Raw genomic sequence first — 16,632 nt, 5'->3', positions numbered from 1 at the left:
ATCTCCATTCTTATGTATTTAAATAGAGAGATACTAGATTAGCAACAGAGCTAGTAGATTTAGATAGTGAAGCTTACACTTAAGCAAGCATAGAAGGTTGACTACATGAATTAAAACATTAAAGATCTTTGTAAGCTTGTTTTTGGCCTGTCATACGGCTATTAACAAGGCTGGCATGCATTCATTCCACGGTGCAGAAGTCAAGTGTTTGCAGGTAAATTTTGCTACAGCAATGCTCCTCACACACACAACGAGAGAGTTCAGTTCTTGCATCAAAGGGGGCCATAGTACACAGCCTAGCCTACACAGAACAAACAAAAACAGGCATATAACAAAATACGTTTTATTTTGCATTACTCTTCATCTTCACTTTCAGTGGATGACGAATCACTTTCTTCATAGACAATGTTGGGACGGTTAGTGTTGACAAAGAGGTCATCATCTTCATCGTCACTGTCTTTGGGACTGGTGTTGTTACCATCGCCTTTGCCATTGTCGCTGTCGAAAGCCTTTGGCCTGTAAGGCACCGAACAAAAAGAGAAGCATGACCACATGATGCGCCACAACAAAAACGCTCCCATATACCATATCTACTCAGGTATGACTCCCACTTTTCCCTTCAAATTTTACAGGGCCCTGTACTCCATTTCATACATAGAAGATATCTCTACGAAGGCTACAGAGACTTCTCTGACTGCTCCCATTCTTGACCGAAAATAGAATGTCACATTTGAAAAAAAAAAGAAAAAAAAAAGATAAAGTATGCATCGAGTAATTCGATTTAGCGTTGAGTCTAAAACAGTCATTCTCTTATGTCGCATAATATGACAAAATACATTACCTGAAAGGTGTTGAATATTTGAACCTGTTTACCACTGAACTAGCGGAGAGACTCGTATCAGCCACCAGTGGCCACAACTTGCACTTGTGACCAGAACACAGTATATATATTGCATACTGGAAGCATGAAGGTGCACAAATATGTGGTTTGATGCAACTATATATCCTCAACTTCTACGAAAGCATTGCTTGCATAGTTTCCTCATCTTTCCAAGTATGAAATTGAGTATGGCCTCGCACCAATTGGGTTTATGGCTACCCGCTGTCACCAAACACTGTGCAGATATGCGGAAATTGCAATCGTCAATTAATTAATGGGAAAGCTGTTTCCCAAATTTCCACATTTTTGCTGTCTCCTAACATGGCCTGCTTTTGGCAAGCTAATTGATGAAAAATTTTGTCCCCCAAGTTTTGTGAGCTCCGATACAGAGTGTGCGGGCATTAGACCAGCAAATGTGGTAGTGCTTTGGTTCTGTTACAGCGGTGAAACCTGCCTTGACGAAATTCTGAGTGGAACAAGTAGGATACTGAAGAACATTCAGTGAAATTATAGTTAAACCTTAATATAACGAAGCTAAATATAACAAAATTCTCGACATAACAAAGTATTTACATTTTCAGAATTTATTGTTGAAGGAACACCACGTATTCGGAACCTCTATATAATAGTGAGCACCCTTCAGTGTGCAGTACATAATTTTCCATATTGCAGGAAGAGAAGTGGAATGAGCAGACCATGCGTTTTGTACAGTAATGATATGGTTAAAACGCAGCTGGAGTGCTCAACTGGAAGCACCTTATTCTATGGCTGTCTCATGCACTTTGCTGTGCGCCAAGTTAGTGAGTAACACTTCTAAAGGAAGCCCACAACCCTTCGTAAAGCATGGAGTAATTAAAGTAAAATGTTAGTGATGTAATTGTGTAATGGCTAAATTCACTGTGAGACACAATGGAATTATAAGCCCGAAAGAGAAGCAATAGCAATTTTGCTGAAAATTTGATGGTGCTCATCTCGAAGCTGGCACTAGTTTCGAAACACGCTCTGCTTGAGAACTGACCAACTTTAATTTACTAAACACGCATGCCTAGAAATCACTAAATTAAAAAAATCACTGACATATTGCTAATTAGCAAAATATTTAGCAACTTCTCTAGCAATGAACTCATTGAATTCATTAATTGAAACCTGCCTTAAAGTGACTAATTAATAAGCTAACATAATTGATAAATTAATTAATGACACTTTAAAAGTTATATAAACATTTAAAGTGATTTCTCTTGCAGTTATTAGAAGTGAATGTTGATATGTATACATAACTGAGTGAAAGGAGTTCAGCTGCGTTACACCGGCCCAGGTTTCCCTCAGAACAATATTGTAATAAACTCTAAGCTAATAAATAATAAGCAAGTACGTATTCAATGGAATCAGGCTAAGACATACCACAGGCCCTCCTCCTTGATGTACTTTATCTGGTCACGGTACAAGATGCGCTCGATCTCAGCCTTGACCTTGTCTCCCTCCTCAATAGGCTCCACGATGACAAAGTCACCTGCAAAGCAAAATTTTATTAGTCCCCTTTCACCCATAAAAACCACGGACATACAGTTCCCTGGCCAATGCAAACATATTATCTCACACACAATGCAAGAAAGTGTTGGTGCGGGCGGGCAAGTGCAACAAAGACGGGAGATGGCAGGCACATTGTTTAGTATTACTACTAGTAATGCTCTCGCCAGTGTTTTTTGTATGATCGAAAAGTAACAGAAGAGTAAAAATTCAATTATGCTAAAAGTATACATCCACATGGTTTTCCTCGAAACGTGCCGCAAGAAATAAACTTGTTTTCAATGACAAAAAAGAAGTTATTGCCAGAATAGTGACATCTGCCACCAATACATGGCAATTTGTGCCACCGCACAAACTTATGATTGATGATGATCACTAATTGCCCCTTTTGAATCAGGGGTGAGAAATAGTCACCTAGCCCCCGTAAGTTGATTAAGTTTGGCTATAATATGTTTGAACCCAGCATTCTTCTTATCTCTACCTTCTCATATCTGTCAACCTGTGAGCATCGAAATCCGTAAAATAAAATACCGCCGACACGACTTCAAGATGGGTGGGAGGTAATAGCATGCACTTTTCTTTTTTAAAGCTTTGCCCTTAGGAAACACCTGTTGTGGGCTGCATACATGATTATTTAGCCTTTAGACAGCACACAAGCAGTGACAAACTTGGAACTGCACAGATTGACTAGAAACATATTGTTTTCTTATTACAGTCACTTACTTCATCAGCAATTTTTGCTATTGCCCGTTTCACCTGGCTCAGAAACTTGTCTGGAGAAACTTCTTAGGAGTGAGTGCCTCTCTTATTTGACGATTAGACAGACATACCCAATCCTGACTGGGAGCTTACCACCATCGCTGATAGGAAAAGGTTACACTCACTGCATTCTGCTAGTGCTAATACACAGGACAGAAACCTGGAGGTTAACGAAGAAGCTCGAGAACAAGTTAAGGATTGCTCAAAGAGAGATGGAATGAAAAAGAAAAAAAAAAATCATGAGCCATTCCACTCTGTGAAGGTAAATGAAGAGCGAAGCTGGGGACATATTCTGAAACAATCCACTTCGGCAATACTATGACCAAGACACGCTCCAATTGGCTGGTTGAGCAAAATCGGATTACGTAATGCTCAACCAGCGAATTAGCACTCGCTGATGGCGAAGGCGTGGCTGACAAATTAAATAATTTTTAATTGGCTACCTCCCATCTCTTTCAAAAATATAAAAAACTTTGTCCTGTGTGTACATTTAAATATATTGTGTATGTTTGCAGTATTTACAGTGTAAATTTAAAACAATGTTGCAGTGAGAAAACATGGATGAGGCAGCCACTGCTGATGCCTTTAATGCACTTGTCCTCATATTGCCAGGATTTGCAGAAATAAAGCGAAAGTATGACTTAAAAGCCGTGCACGTCCATGCCAACAATGATGCAGTAAGGTATTAGCCCCAATAAAATTTCAAGTGAAAGGGTCGATGCCTTATGTATGCCTCTGGGCCTTCGAGACTTCAATAAATGAAATGAAAGTACAAATAAACCTCAAATGATGTGGGTGACAACGCTCTGGTAATGACACTTTAGGTGTGTGTGAGGGGGCTTCGGCATCGCCAGTGTGATCTATGCACTGCACTTGTTGTCTGTTAGCAATGTACAAACCTGGTTAAGTGCCCCTTTAAAGGGACACTAAAGGCAAACACTAAGTTGACGTGGACTGCCTAAATACCATTCCTGAAACCTCTCAACGCTTGTTTCGTGCCAAGAAAAGTCTTAGTTTACGAGAGTATTGCATCTGAAGGGTCCGAATACCTTTATCGCAATTCAAATCTCCCACCACCCAACTGGGGAGTGGCGACGTCGCACATGCCATCACCACTCTGCCACCGTCGGCGAGTAAAATGGCACCCGACCGACGGTGGCACAATTTTTTACCAAAAATACAAACACGCGGCCATGCAGAAACAAAGCCAATATAGAGCAGTGGATTCGCCATTGTAGCTGCTCTTGGTTAAGTGGCGCGGACCGTTCAAACATCCTGCAACGTCACACAGAAGTGGAATTCTCTGCTACTTGCAGTTTGTGCGAGTTTTGCGAGGCAGCAAAACCAGTACAGCACTATGCGATAACGAAACTGCAGTAATGTGACCGGCGCAGACTTGTGCGAACACGAAACTGTTCGAACGCCTGTGTCATTGTCAAGGGTAATAATGAGTTCTTTTTTCTAAAATTGAAATAGAACTGGACAAGTGATATTTTCTTTAGTCTCATAATTCAATACAATGACGTTTTCATAATGAGTGGCTGAGTACTAGTGACAGAATTTATATGAGGAAGGTCTTCGTCATCGGGCAAGTTCTTGAATGTCCCAGGGAAGTCTCTAACCATGCCCTGCATTTACCTCAATTTCTCGATAATACTGACGCCTTAGAGATTCTTGAGCACTAACCTATCACTTTAGCTTGACTTAATATTTGCTTTTAGTGTACCTTTAAGGGCCCCAAGCAGGGTATCACCATGGGTCTCCCCAAAACTCTGGTTTACTGTCCACTGCTCCAGTTGAATGGTCAAAATTTCTGATTTTACTAGAACCAATTGCAGGCGCAAAAAATTATGGCACAATTAGTGATGTTGAGATTTGTCATCTGAGAGCGAGGCTGGAGTACCAGGGATCACTTAATGTTGCTCACACTGTAGTTACAACCTTAAAGGGACACTAAAGCGAAACAATAAATCAGTTTAGACTAATGAAGCATTGTTTGAGAACCCTGCAGGCATTCATATAAAAAAACTAGTTCGATTATAGATGAGAAAATGAAAGTCCAAGTATCAGTATTAGAATTTTGCTCCGAAACCCCAGCGCCGGTGCGTCAGCGTGACGTCAGGGATTCCAAAGTATGTTTTCACATTTGGGCCGCGTTGGCTGAATAAAGGTTCCCAAAACTTGCCATGTTTAATATCTGGTTCCTTTAGAACACAATGTAGTCAATCTGTACCGCTATGTATAATTAGTAGGCCCTAGAAGATGCCATCAAAGTCTAAGATGTCACAGCCCCCAGGTGTGGGAACTTAAGTAGGTGTCGCCACCCGTATTTCGTTCTTGCGCTTTTTCTGGCTTACCAAACGTCTTATTGTGGTAAGAGTGGTGTTGTTGGTGTTGTAGAATGGTAATTTACTGATGCAGAAGAAATCATTTTTCACTTTAGTGTCCCTTTAATGTGCAGCGTTGAATCTCGTAGTGCAATATCGAACAGATTCCACAGCATTACTCAGGTGGGCTTCCTTGGTACATAAGCTCTTGCACTAAGTTACCAGTACATAAATACTGGTACTAAATTATGCATGCGGAAGCATGACTAGCCTGACAACGTGGAACAAAAGGGAGCTCACCTCGCTTGATCCATATGTTCTTTCTGAACTTCACCGGCATGCTCACCAGGTAGGTATTGCCAGATGGTTCTTCAACTTCGTGCAGGTTGTTTCCTCTGCCACAAAGCACCTAATGGGAGATAAGAAAGAGAGAGAAAAAGAAAAGACATTTAGTATACATTGTTGATAATTACTGTCCCAAGCACACACGCACCAGAGTACTGTGATGTCAGCAAATTGTTAGTTGGATTAGTTAGGTGGAAACACCCCCATCACACAATGACTGCAAAATAAACAAATGACCTCATGGTGAAAAATAGGAAACGGAACAGTGTACAGTGTGCATGTCCATGCTAATACAGGACTAAGTGGATGTCCTTGTCATTTCACTAGTAGGTTCAAACTCTGAATGAGTCATTGCAATTGATAGAGTGGTTCTTTCTATATTTTTTTTTATTGTGGCAGTGTTGCATGAAATGATGGAGAAGAGACGCCATGTACAAACATATTTACTAGCAAACGTGCAGCACAGGCGGCAGCTCGGTACTAGTCCAAAATCGTACGTTTACTGTGCTGGCCCTTTGCCTTTTGTATTAATAAAGTCTCTTCAACGATGCACGCGTGAGCACATTCTCAGGTACCACGACAAAACCCAGATTCTGGGACAACATGCCCGTGCCAACAATATTATTACGATTTCCCCATGGTGTCGCCACTGCTGCTACCCTCTTCCCTTTCAGCCGCACTTGTATGGGCCAAGTGTGTTGACTACTGAGAGTTTGCATGCAACTTTGCCTTTGTGGAAGAAAAAAAAAAAGAATAATCGTGTTTGTACGATGCACCGCGACATTTGAATTTCTACTTTTACTTTTCCTTTGTGCAGTCGACTGAGCGTGCTACATTTGTTAGTTAATCGTACAGCGAAGCAAACGAACAAAAGATCGCTCAATGCACACGGTATTTCGCCGCATGGCGCGGGTGATGAAATTTCGATTTCAAGTTAGCCGAGTAAACTTTAGTTGCTTACTGTCAGACAAGTAACATACAAGTAACAGATGCGTTTACTGCGCGCGCCTTTAGTGCATTTTATGACAGTCCAAAACAAGGCAAGAACAAAATGAAAAAAAAAAAAAGAAAGTCAGCTGGCTGGCTGTGAAATACCGACCCGCACGATCTGCTGGTTTTCCTTGGGGAGAACATAGTCCTCCAGAACCTCCTTGGTGACGTGTTTGATTTTTGTCGTCTGCGACATGTCGCTGGCGGTTGACCACCACCTCCAAGTCGAGGGGAATGCAACAAGTTGGAAGGTCTCCTTCGCTGAACACGGCAAGGTGGCAACCGTATAGGATCAGGTCACTTGTAGGCTCCTTTTCGACGTGGACCACGCTGCTGTGGTGGCAGCCGCTTCCGTGTAAACGTCGAAACGCGCGTAGCCCGACGGTAGTGTGCAGACTGTTCGCACTCAAACAGAACGATCAACAGCGCGCACAAGATCGCACGGGAAAAGAGTTGACGGGACTCCCTACGAGCGTAACTCAAAGGCAAAATGTGTGTGTTTTGACGAGTTTACGGTTTTCGCAACCGCACACATGGAGTTCGCCATCTTGACTGTTTAGCAGGTGACCCTGTTACGAGAATATATATAAAAAAAGAAACTTTGTTCGTGTAATAGAAAGTTAGAGTTCTCACAGAGCCATTCACACAATATTGTTTTAATAATAGTTAAAGAAATTGTGAACAAATGCGTTGTTACGATAGTGTGAAAAGGTGACTGAACTTTATTACACCTTGCTGTCGAGGGTTTAAGATTCGCAACTTACGCTGATTTCATTCGACGGATATTCAAAGTGCTCCCGACCGTGTCGACCGCGTACTGAGGTAACCGGCGGCTCGTCGTGTGGGATCTGTCGTACTTTTTCTAAAGGCAGTTGCAAGTGGGCCCCGCCGACTTCTTCTGAGTCTACTCAGCAAGGCTTTGTTGTCCCGAGCCAAACCAACAAAGGTGTGTTCGCCGGTTACATTGCTTTGTTACTGTTTAAAGCAGCATGGCAGAACCGGTGGTAACGGCTTTCTGAACTGTCGCGAGGAGTTATTTCCAGTCCAGCGTTATTCAGCCCCCCCACCCCCTTTTTCTTTTTTGCCTTTTTGCCTTTTTTGCGTTTTGGTCTACGTATTCGGAGCACTTGGGGCAAGGTAGCTGACTTTGGTTACCGAAGCAGTCGGGGTGTAGAAGACGCTCGTAGAACGACAGGCGGCTCACGAGCTCAATTCAAACAGCCAATGACCAACAGTCGACAAAAGGAGGAAATGTGCTGTTTTCGATTCTAGTGTTCGCTGCCGCCTTTCTTTTCCTTTCTTTTGTTTGTCTTTTTTCGCCCAAAAGTTCGTTGGAATGTCTTGCATATGCAAGGAGCGTTTTACCTGTTCTAACGTTTTCCTGTCGCTTGTCCCTACGTGCCGGCTGATGTGACAGGACTCCGTAGCACGCGCTTCCGCATGTAATCGTCGATTGAGGTGTCGTCACGTTGTGGGTCATGCGAGTTCGGTGCAGACGTGTTTACATGCGGCGCACCATAGCTTCATGAAATAATTACTGGAGAGAACTCTGGTGCTAGTGTCTACGGGATCTGCACTGGTTAGTGCGTGGATTTGCCAAGACACCGTCGACCAATTCGACGTTTTCAACAGAGTACTGTGTAACGAATAATTAAACAGTATTAAAGGGCCCCAGAACAACTTTTAAATGTGTAAGCGTTTCTACGCTTACCCAGCGAGATAATTGTCCCACCTTCCGTCCCATGACCAACGTTCTCGAGGTAGCGCCCGCAGCAGCAAGCGAATTCACCTTTGCGCTGTCACTCGCTTCAACGCTAACGAAGCGGAGAGGACACAGGGCTCACGGAGCTCCCGGCACAAGCCTCACTCTGCCGCTTTCGCAGATCGCTTTCACGATAAGGGCCCGTGCGTCTCTCTTCAACACTGAGTGACCAGCAATGAGCAGTCGGCACTCTTTGTCGGCATCGCGGATCACTTTCAAGGTGCGACCCGCGCGGTGGTGCCATACGAAGCCGCCGCATGAGTACGTTTGGTCACGGTTCATAATGGTTCGACGGGGATGGTTGAGGCGCCAAAGAGCAATAACGGCTTATAATGATCGGAACGTCATCAGCGCACCTGGCGCCACCACGTGCAGTACTTCGCTTGCGTCATCAATGCTCCTTGTGCGGCACCAGTTCGTGTGGCCACTGCACTGTCGTTAGTACTGGCCTGATCAAGTTTCATAACATTGATAATGACACCGGCGGGTGTAGAGATGAGCAAGTGGCACAATGCTTACGCATGCTTAGACAACTCCCAGAGGAGTTCCTGCGCGATTTTTAAAAATCTTAGTTGAGAAATGCATTTGAAGATAAATTAGACTATTTCAGAAATACCTTGCTGCAAAAAGTTCTTAAACGTGTTCAGCAGAAGCGGAGTTATTGGCAATCAAACATGCCGTTCATAGTGATTCCACTCATTCAATGATTTCCACTGCAGAGCTACAGTGGAGCAGGGTGTGCCTGCAACACTCCACCTACTGAACGTCACCGTGGGGTGCAGTTCAAATTTGGCTTTGTATGTTCACGTAGACACCACTATTTACGAGCCTACAACGCATCAAATACAGTTGTACTCGGGGAGCCGCAGTGTGCTCAGCTAGTGGACTGGTCGCAGCAGCTGTGGTACCTATGCTACGTAGCAGGGCAGCAGTTTTGTATCAATGCCTTTTCCAATGCTAATGCCCTTCAGCACTTCTTGAATTCGTGAGTGGCCGCATTCAACTCTCTGCCCGGGACGGAGCGTTGAACCAATGCCACCTAGACCAAGTCTAGGTGGTTTTGGTTGAACTTACGGATGTGACAAGCGCTGAAAGGCATTAGAATCGGAAAAGGAGTCTCTACAAAATCGTGGCCCTGCACTGTTCGCTTAAAGGGCGCACTCGTGCTCATATGCTCCACTCTGGCTGTGCGACGTGGTGCGGACCGTATTTGTCCTGCACCAGCTTGACCGATGGATGGTAGCCACATCCAATTTGTGCATCTTGAAGCGCTATCAATAGCCTATTTTGAAGCACAGTCTGCCAAGGCATCTAACCAGGAGCAGCCAGCAGTGAGTGCATTCTGGCAAGTGTATGTGTGGCCTGACCTTAAGTTTCATGTGGTTCAAGACTAGTCACAATTAGCGAGACCCGACGGCTACAACATCGATAAGCAGGGTGGCTGAAGCTTTAATTCCTACGTAGGTGGCCGTGCCCGATTGTGAGAAGACTATAGTCGGCTGCTTTTGGAAGTACATAATTATTGACGAGATTCAAAAGCAGATGGCCCATGGCTAAGGCTTGAGACACCACGGATGCCTTCGACATTCGCGCCGCGCATAGAACACCCTTGTGAATTTCTTGCGGGCAAGCCAGCGCGTTTCGATTTGGCCACCTCGACAGGCTGAACCACTGCAATTAGTAGCTATTGTGTGCGTATTCGCAGAATTCTCTGCACTGAAATTTAGGACAATAGACAGCATAATAAATGAAGCCACAAGAATGTTCGAATCCACAAGCACGAAAATGGGGCAAATCCATGTACTACCCATCAATCCTATGGTGGCTGAACGACCGCAGTGCCACATTTTCTTCTGGTGATTCTTGTAGAGAGTTCTAGGCTGCATACCGGTGGCGCATGTCTCAAAGTTGCGTATTTGTTTCTCCCCATTGGATTGACGCTCGGAACTCCCATCTGTTTCAGTTTCGCACGTGGTGTAGGATGCCCTTTGCGCATCACTCCGACAAATGCAGTTTTAGGTCCGAATGTGGTGACGCCTGCGTTCACTTGTGGACGCGCTTTTTTTGTGTGTGTGTACGCCAGAGGACAGTACTCGAGCTGATGTAGTTTCTGAGTCTGTGCTTCTTGAATGTCTGTTGTTTGGCACATTGGGCTGAGTGAACTCCATTTGGGGCAGCAAAGCTTAAAATTTCATTCTCATTAAAATTTCATTTTCTAGTTATGTGTTGTCTAAAAAAGCAATTAGCACTCAGTGCATGTACCCAAGAGAAGTTGCAATGTGGTGTGAATTTTCACAGCTGCTACTGCTGCGTTAATAATTGCACTTATTAACCCCTTAACTGCCAGGACAAGTTCCATGACAGAGCAAAAAAAGAAAAGGAAAAGGTCATTGGGTATTTTGTGTTGTTTTCTTGTCGAAATTGCAAGGAACTGAACGCATACATGTGTGAAAAATTGGCAGAAATTCATGACGAGGTAACTCTTCATCGGCAGTTAGTTAAGCAGAGAGGCACAAAGTCTTAAAATAGCGTAGTTGCACAACTAAAAGAAAATGTGTAAGTTCACGTGGAAAAGGCAACTGCTAAAGTCGGTCGTGCCACCTGCTCTGCTGTTCCATGTTGAGACTTGTTCCATGTTGACTTGCGATGGCACTGTCTCACACATTTCCAGGATAAATTGCTTGTTGGCAGTACAGAGATGTTGCCTTGTACATGTGGTGTGTTGATTTGACAGCACAGAGGGGCATAAGCATAGCAGTTCAGGCACATTATTCGGTGCAGGTAGCGCACATTAACCGAAGGACAAAAGAAAGTATACCAAAGGACAGAGGCACATGTGTCAGTAACTTTCAACTGCCCTTTCTGTTGATGGCAACTCGTTAACATCACATCAATAAGACTATAGTTTAACATTCTCGCTACTTGTGTTACTCTATGATCCTCCACATGCAGAAATGGCAAGTCACCAGAAAGCACAACGCATCCCATTTGGCTGCGAAGCACTCAGACTTGAAATTAGTGTGATTAGGTCATTGAAGGGGCTCTAAGGATTCATGCATAATCTGGAATGATAGATTACACATTTAGACAATTTGCTTTCTGTCAAGAGGTGACTCTGTTGCAAAGACAATTGCCACTGAACAAGCCAGACATTTCTTTGGCACTTTCAAGCTGCCCACAACCTAATGAGCCCATGTGCCTAGCCGTGCCGGAAATGTCATGCCCTGCTGGTCAGTAATGCCCGTTTTGATTCCAAGTCTCCAGACTCTTCCGAAAACAGCACCAACAGAGTAGTATGAAGAAATAGCGGCCGAACTGCATTTCTCTTTATGCTTGAATTGAACAAAGTGCACTTCATTATTGACCGAAGTATACTAGTTATAGAATGTGTTATGTCATGGGAGCTGGTACCGCATTTTGACAGCGGCGGTGTCATTCCTGCCTGACGTTACATCAGTTGTTTACGAATGACACTGTTCTCGGTAAAGGTGGTACTATTGATGCCGCTGCAAAGGAAACAGCCACATCGACATCATCATCATTAAGGCTACGTTGTTAGCCCTCGAAAGTAGTCTGAGCTCACAGTTGACACAGCTCATTTTTTTTAATGAGAAAAAAAAAACATGTTCTCATTTTCCTCATGCGCAGAGCCAGCCATGTCCTCGACATCACAGAAACATCGCAACTTCGTCTCCGAGCCAATGGGAGAGAAGGCAGTCACAGACCTTGCTGGTATCGGCGAGGTCCTCGGCAAGCGACTAGAACAGAAAGGATTTGACAAAGTGAGTCTGCCACTCTCGTACTGGTATCGCACAGTCCAGCCCATATGGGCAGAGCCCGAGCCATTTTGACCTATCAGGGAGCGCTAATAGGCGATTTAGAATAAAAACAGATTGGAATAGTTTTGCATTATACCAGCCAAGCTTTCCAAAAATCAATTGCCCCTGCATGACCATAACTTTCCACAAATACTAAATTAATGCTTGCTGAAAATAAATTCGTTTTGCAAAAATGAAAAAAAAAAGGGGGGGGGGGGGGGGTCTGCTGAAGCACTTGCGTCGTAGGCACGTGTAAAAGGACTATTGCAAGGAAAACATCACCGGTATTGGCACGAAAGATTAATCTGGTGCGTGAGTAGACGGAAAAAAATACTAAATCACAGACCATAAGCAAAAATCGAAGGTTGTCATGCAGGCTTTCACCGCGAAACAGAAAACAAAGCTTGCATAACCCATTTTGTTTCCTCATTGCTTCGAAAACTTATGTTGTTGTTTTACTTATAACTCGCGATACTTTGTTTAGGCTTTATCGTTTGCTTGTTACGAAATATTTGGTTAGTTTGGAATGTTTGGACATGCCAGATATTTCATTTTCGAATGGGAATAGTTAATGTGAAGTATTCCATTTGTATTCGAATGTTCACCCGCCCCAGTATAAAGTTGAAAACTGAATAATTGCAGAGTGCAGGTTTCACTTTAGCTTTCAATTTCTTTAAGAAAGCTTATACTCACGGAAAATTTTCATAAAATTGATGCATTGAATTTACAACTCCAGAAACTACTTTTACTGAGCACCATAACACACTGCAAACAATTTCAAATTTTCCTTGCTCTGCACTTTCAAGTGATATGGAGTAGTAACATGCCCTGTAGTACTTCTATTGATATTTTTTATGGCTATTTTGTGCCAAACTTGTTCACATGTTTGAACATTGCACTTATTCTTGCGTTCTGCATTCTCATGGAGATGCATGCCTGTTGGGTTTTGAGCGTATTGAAATCTGAGGCGCAGCATTTGAAAGCTAGATGCTGATGCTATGTCATTGAGGTGAGTTGAGAAAAGGTAAAAGCATGCTTCAGGCGTCCCGTAGTAGCAAGCATACAGAAATGTGGATTTTTCTTTTTTGCTGAAAGTCATAGAAAAATTATTTTGCTGTTCTTGCCTAAATTTTGCAGAAAGGCAGCATTTTATGGTTTGGATTGTTTAATGACACCTGGTACAGTTACTAGCCTGGTTTTCAAGGGGTGGGGGAAGGGGATGCAAAGTTGCCTTTGTTTATAGGGACCCAGGTGGCTACCCAGGTGGCACTAATGTAAGCTTTTGTTGCCCCCTGTTGGCAGCTCAGCGAAGGAGGGTTCTCGCGTATTGCCCGCTCCTCTGGAACATGCTGCAACCCTCCCTGAACGCGTTGTCGACAGGCAGTGACACATGCTTATGGTAGGCACCGCCCTTGGTGGCAGGTTGCTTCCCCATAAACGAAGACAAATTTTTTTCTTTTCTTTTTTATTTATTCTTGCAAAATAATTGTTCTTTGACTTTCAGTGTAAAATGCGCGACCCTGTATTTGCGCGCAGTATTACAAGCACAGTGGTGCATTCATGGTGAGGCAAGTAGAATGAATGCTGCCATCTTCGCTTATGCCGCATCCGAGTTGCCCCTGAAGGCTACTCCTCTGCTTCGAGTTTGGGCTAGGTGTAGTTCAAAATCCAAAAGGCTCTTTATAGGCATGCTCTGACTGGTCTGTTTTTTTTTTCTTTTTTCTTGGTACTCGTAATGACAGCTGACTTAAAGCCACATATTAAGGTGTGTATACTTTGCTGCTGCCGCTAGTGCCTTTTGCGGGCACAGTTGCGCCACTTGAAGTAATCCGCACACGTAGTGTGCGGGAGGTGCATTTGCTATGCAAGGTCAACTGCTTTTTGAATCCGTGCATACCTTACAGTGATTATGTATGCAAATGCACACTGACGCAGTATGAAAGGGACCACTTATGTTTACACAGCAACATCTGTAATTGTGCAAGTTATGCACTCACTCGCTGCTATTTGCTGTTGTTAAAGAAGCTCCCTCGTGGATATTTTCTTATTCCAGCTTTGTAGCAAGAAAAATTAGCAGCTTTAAATAGAAATGTAGTGTTCCCTTTTATATAAGTGTATATTGTGCTATGTACAGCTGGCGGATTTGCGAGAAAGCTTCATTCTCGTGAAGTTCGGGAACGTAGCCTTGAATTCAATGTTTCATTCCTTATTAGTTTTTGCTACCTACGTGGTGATTCATTAAATTAGAAGCACCATGACTTAATGGAGCCAAAACACAGTTGTCACAAAACTCATGTCCTGTAAATATTTTTGGATGGCTAAATACAGATACAAACATGCATGCGTGGAATACATTGGCCTTCTGTCTGCTACTGGGTTCTTCAAATAGCAGGAGGCGCGAGTGTCTAGTAAGTTGTTGTGCTGTCTGTTTGACATCTAATGGAGGTATTGTGCGAATTTTGCACTGAGCAGCAATGGTGTCAGTTTTGCTAGTTGTATGCAGATTGCAACTCGCACACTCACCACTTCTGGCCTCTTATTGTTTCAGGCCTTCGTCGTCCTCGGACAATTCCTAGTCCTCAAGAAGAACAAGGACATCTTTGTGGATTGGATGAAAGACATCTGTGGTGCCAACAACAAGCAGGCGACAGACTGCTACCAGTGCTTATATGACTGGTGTGACGAGTTCTTGTGAATGTCGGACAGTTGCCAACAACTGACGGACTGTAAATACCAAGGGGACTTTTCTTGGTTGTTCTAGGACACCTGTCTTTTATCTGAGTCCATCTTCTACAGGAATTCTTTTTAATACATTTCTGTGTTTTATTTGGCTAAATAAAATATCTTATTTCCTGCTTTTAATCCAAGTGTCGTGCCTACATGTCTGTGCATGCCTGTTCATGCTTTCGCTTCTAGTTTGGAGTTTGCAAAATAGGAATTGGTTTACTCATGGGAAAAAAACACAGCCAAAACTTGATATAAGAAATTATCTGATATAACAAAGTAAATCTAAAATGTACCTTGCCAATAACTTGTTACGAATGTAGGATGTAACAGAGGTATTCTCATAACGGGTCATAATGGCGTTCAACTGTACATTCCGATATCCAGCTTGCGTAAGCCTTTATGGCTTGGGCATGGATGGGCAGTCTAGGCAAATAAGCGCACTCCTCAAGTTACTTAAAATGGCTACATTTCTTGCAGAGTCTGCCTACGACTAAGGTACTGTTACAGGTATGCTTCCGTGCTCTTGGTGTTCTTAATTTGGGGGCTATTTATCGCTCTTTATTTTTTCCATTTGAATTGTTTTTTGGTATAATTTCAATGCTGGAGGAATATTGGAGCTTCGAAAAATGCTGTAGGGAGAGGATGTAATTGCCTTCTCCATGCTCAAGTGGAAACTGTATAGGCCATTTGAGCAGGGGGGGGCCTTGTCCTGGGTTCTCCAGGGTCCTCTTTTCTTGTTCCAGGAAACTTGAATGCCTGGCCTAAATGGAGACAGTCATGCTGGTAAAGATTAGAGAAGGGAATGAATGGGGCAAGGAAATTGGGGTGTTTTTTCGGTTTTGAGAGACTTGGGAAAACTGCCTCGGCAGTTCATTTTTGACATTTATCGGTATGTACCGACAACATGGAACTCTGTAATCATAGGCTGTGCAAATGTGGACTGGCTGCAACTATACAGAGTAAAGGAAATGTCGCATTCACATGGGATATGAAAACCCTCTGCACAATATATCTTCTGTGCCAACATTGAGGGCAACCATGTTTTTTTTTAACATTAAAGTTAGTACTGATGATCTGATAAATCTCAATTTCAGTCGTATGAGAAAATGTTTTGCCGTATGTTTTCGTTGCGTCTGCAGCTATGCAAGGAAGCAGATGTTCGTCAAAAAGGCTATAGCTAATGTTTCAGAATATAGATGCCTCCTATTGCACAAAAATTGCTTTCACACCAGAAAAGCTGAAGTAATTTTTACCCGATTACGTTGCCGAATACCAGACTTTTATCGTCACAGGGCTGGTCTGGTGCCTTCCTCTCTGTGCCCAATCTGTGGAGAAGATGCGCTAGCGAAATTGGAGCGTAAGCTTGGTCAAATGGTTTTCCTTTTTATGATGGCGCATAAGCAAGGCTGGGGATCGGTCAAGATTTTGATCGTATTAGGAAACTGCAGTTACTACTAAAATTGGTAAAATTGTCAGGAAGAAATGAATAAAAAATTA

The 16,632-nt window shown here is 43.2% G+C and overlaps 2 protein-coding genes across 2 annotated transcripts; one reads left to right on the top strand and one right to left on the bottom strand.

The window, feature by feature from the left end:
- Positions 1-327: 327 nt before the first annotated feature.
- On the bottom strand, positions 328-7,394 carry LOC142588090 (putative RNA-binding protein EIF1AD). Its single transcript, XM_075699553.1, has 4 exons — positions 6,938-7,394; positions 5,794-5,902; positions 2,282-2,390; positions 328-516 (listed from the first exon to the last, which is right to left on the bottom strand). The coding sequence occupies exons 1-4, from the start codon at positions 7,022-7,024 to the stop codon at positions 354-356; spliced, it is 468 nt and encodes a 155-aa protein (XP_075555668.1). The 5' UTR covers positions 7,025-7,394; the 3' UTR covers positions 328-353.
- A 200-nt stretch (positions 7,395-7,594) lies between these two features.
- On the top strand, positions 7,595-15,270 carry LOC142588091 (barrier-to-autointegration factor-like). Its single transcript, XM_075699554.1, has 3 exons — positions 7,595-7,774; positions 12,239-12,372; positions 14,957-15,270. Exons 2-3 carry the CDS (start codon positions 12,247-12,249, stop codon positions 15,101-15,103), a joined length of 273 nt encoding a protein of 90 aa, XP_075555669.1. The 5' UTR covers positions 7,595-7,774; positions 12,239-12,246; the 3' UTR covers positions 15,104-15,270.
- Positions 15,271-16,632: the final 1,362 nt, after the last annotated feature.

The sequence above is a fragment of the Dermacentor variabilis genome, chromosome 7, assembly GCF_050947875.1.
Source record: "Dermacentor variabilis isolate Ectoservices chromosome 7, ASM5094787v1, whole genome shotgun sequence".
NCBI classification, from domain to species: Eukaryota; Metazoa; Arthropoda; class Arachnida; order Ixodida; family Ixodidae; genus Dermacentor; species Dermacentor variabilis.
Note: the sequence above shows the minus strand (reverse complement) of the source record. Positions and strands in the feature narration are given on the sequence as shown.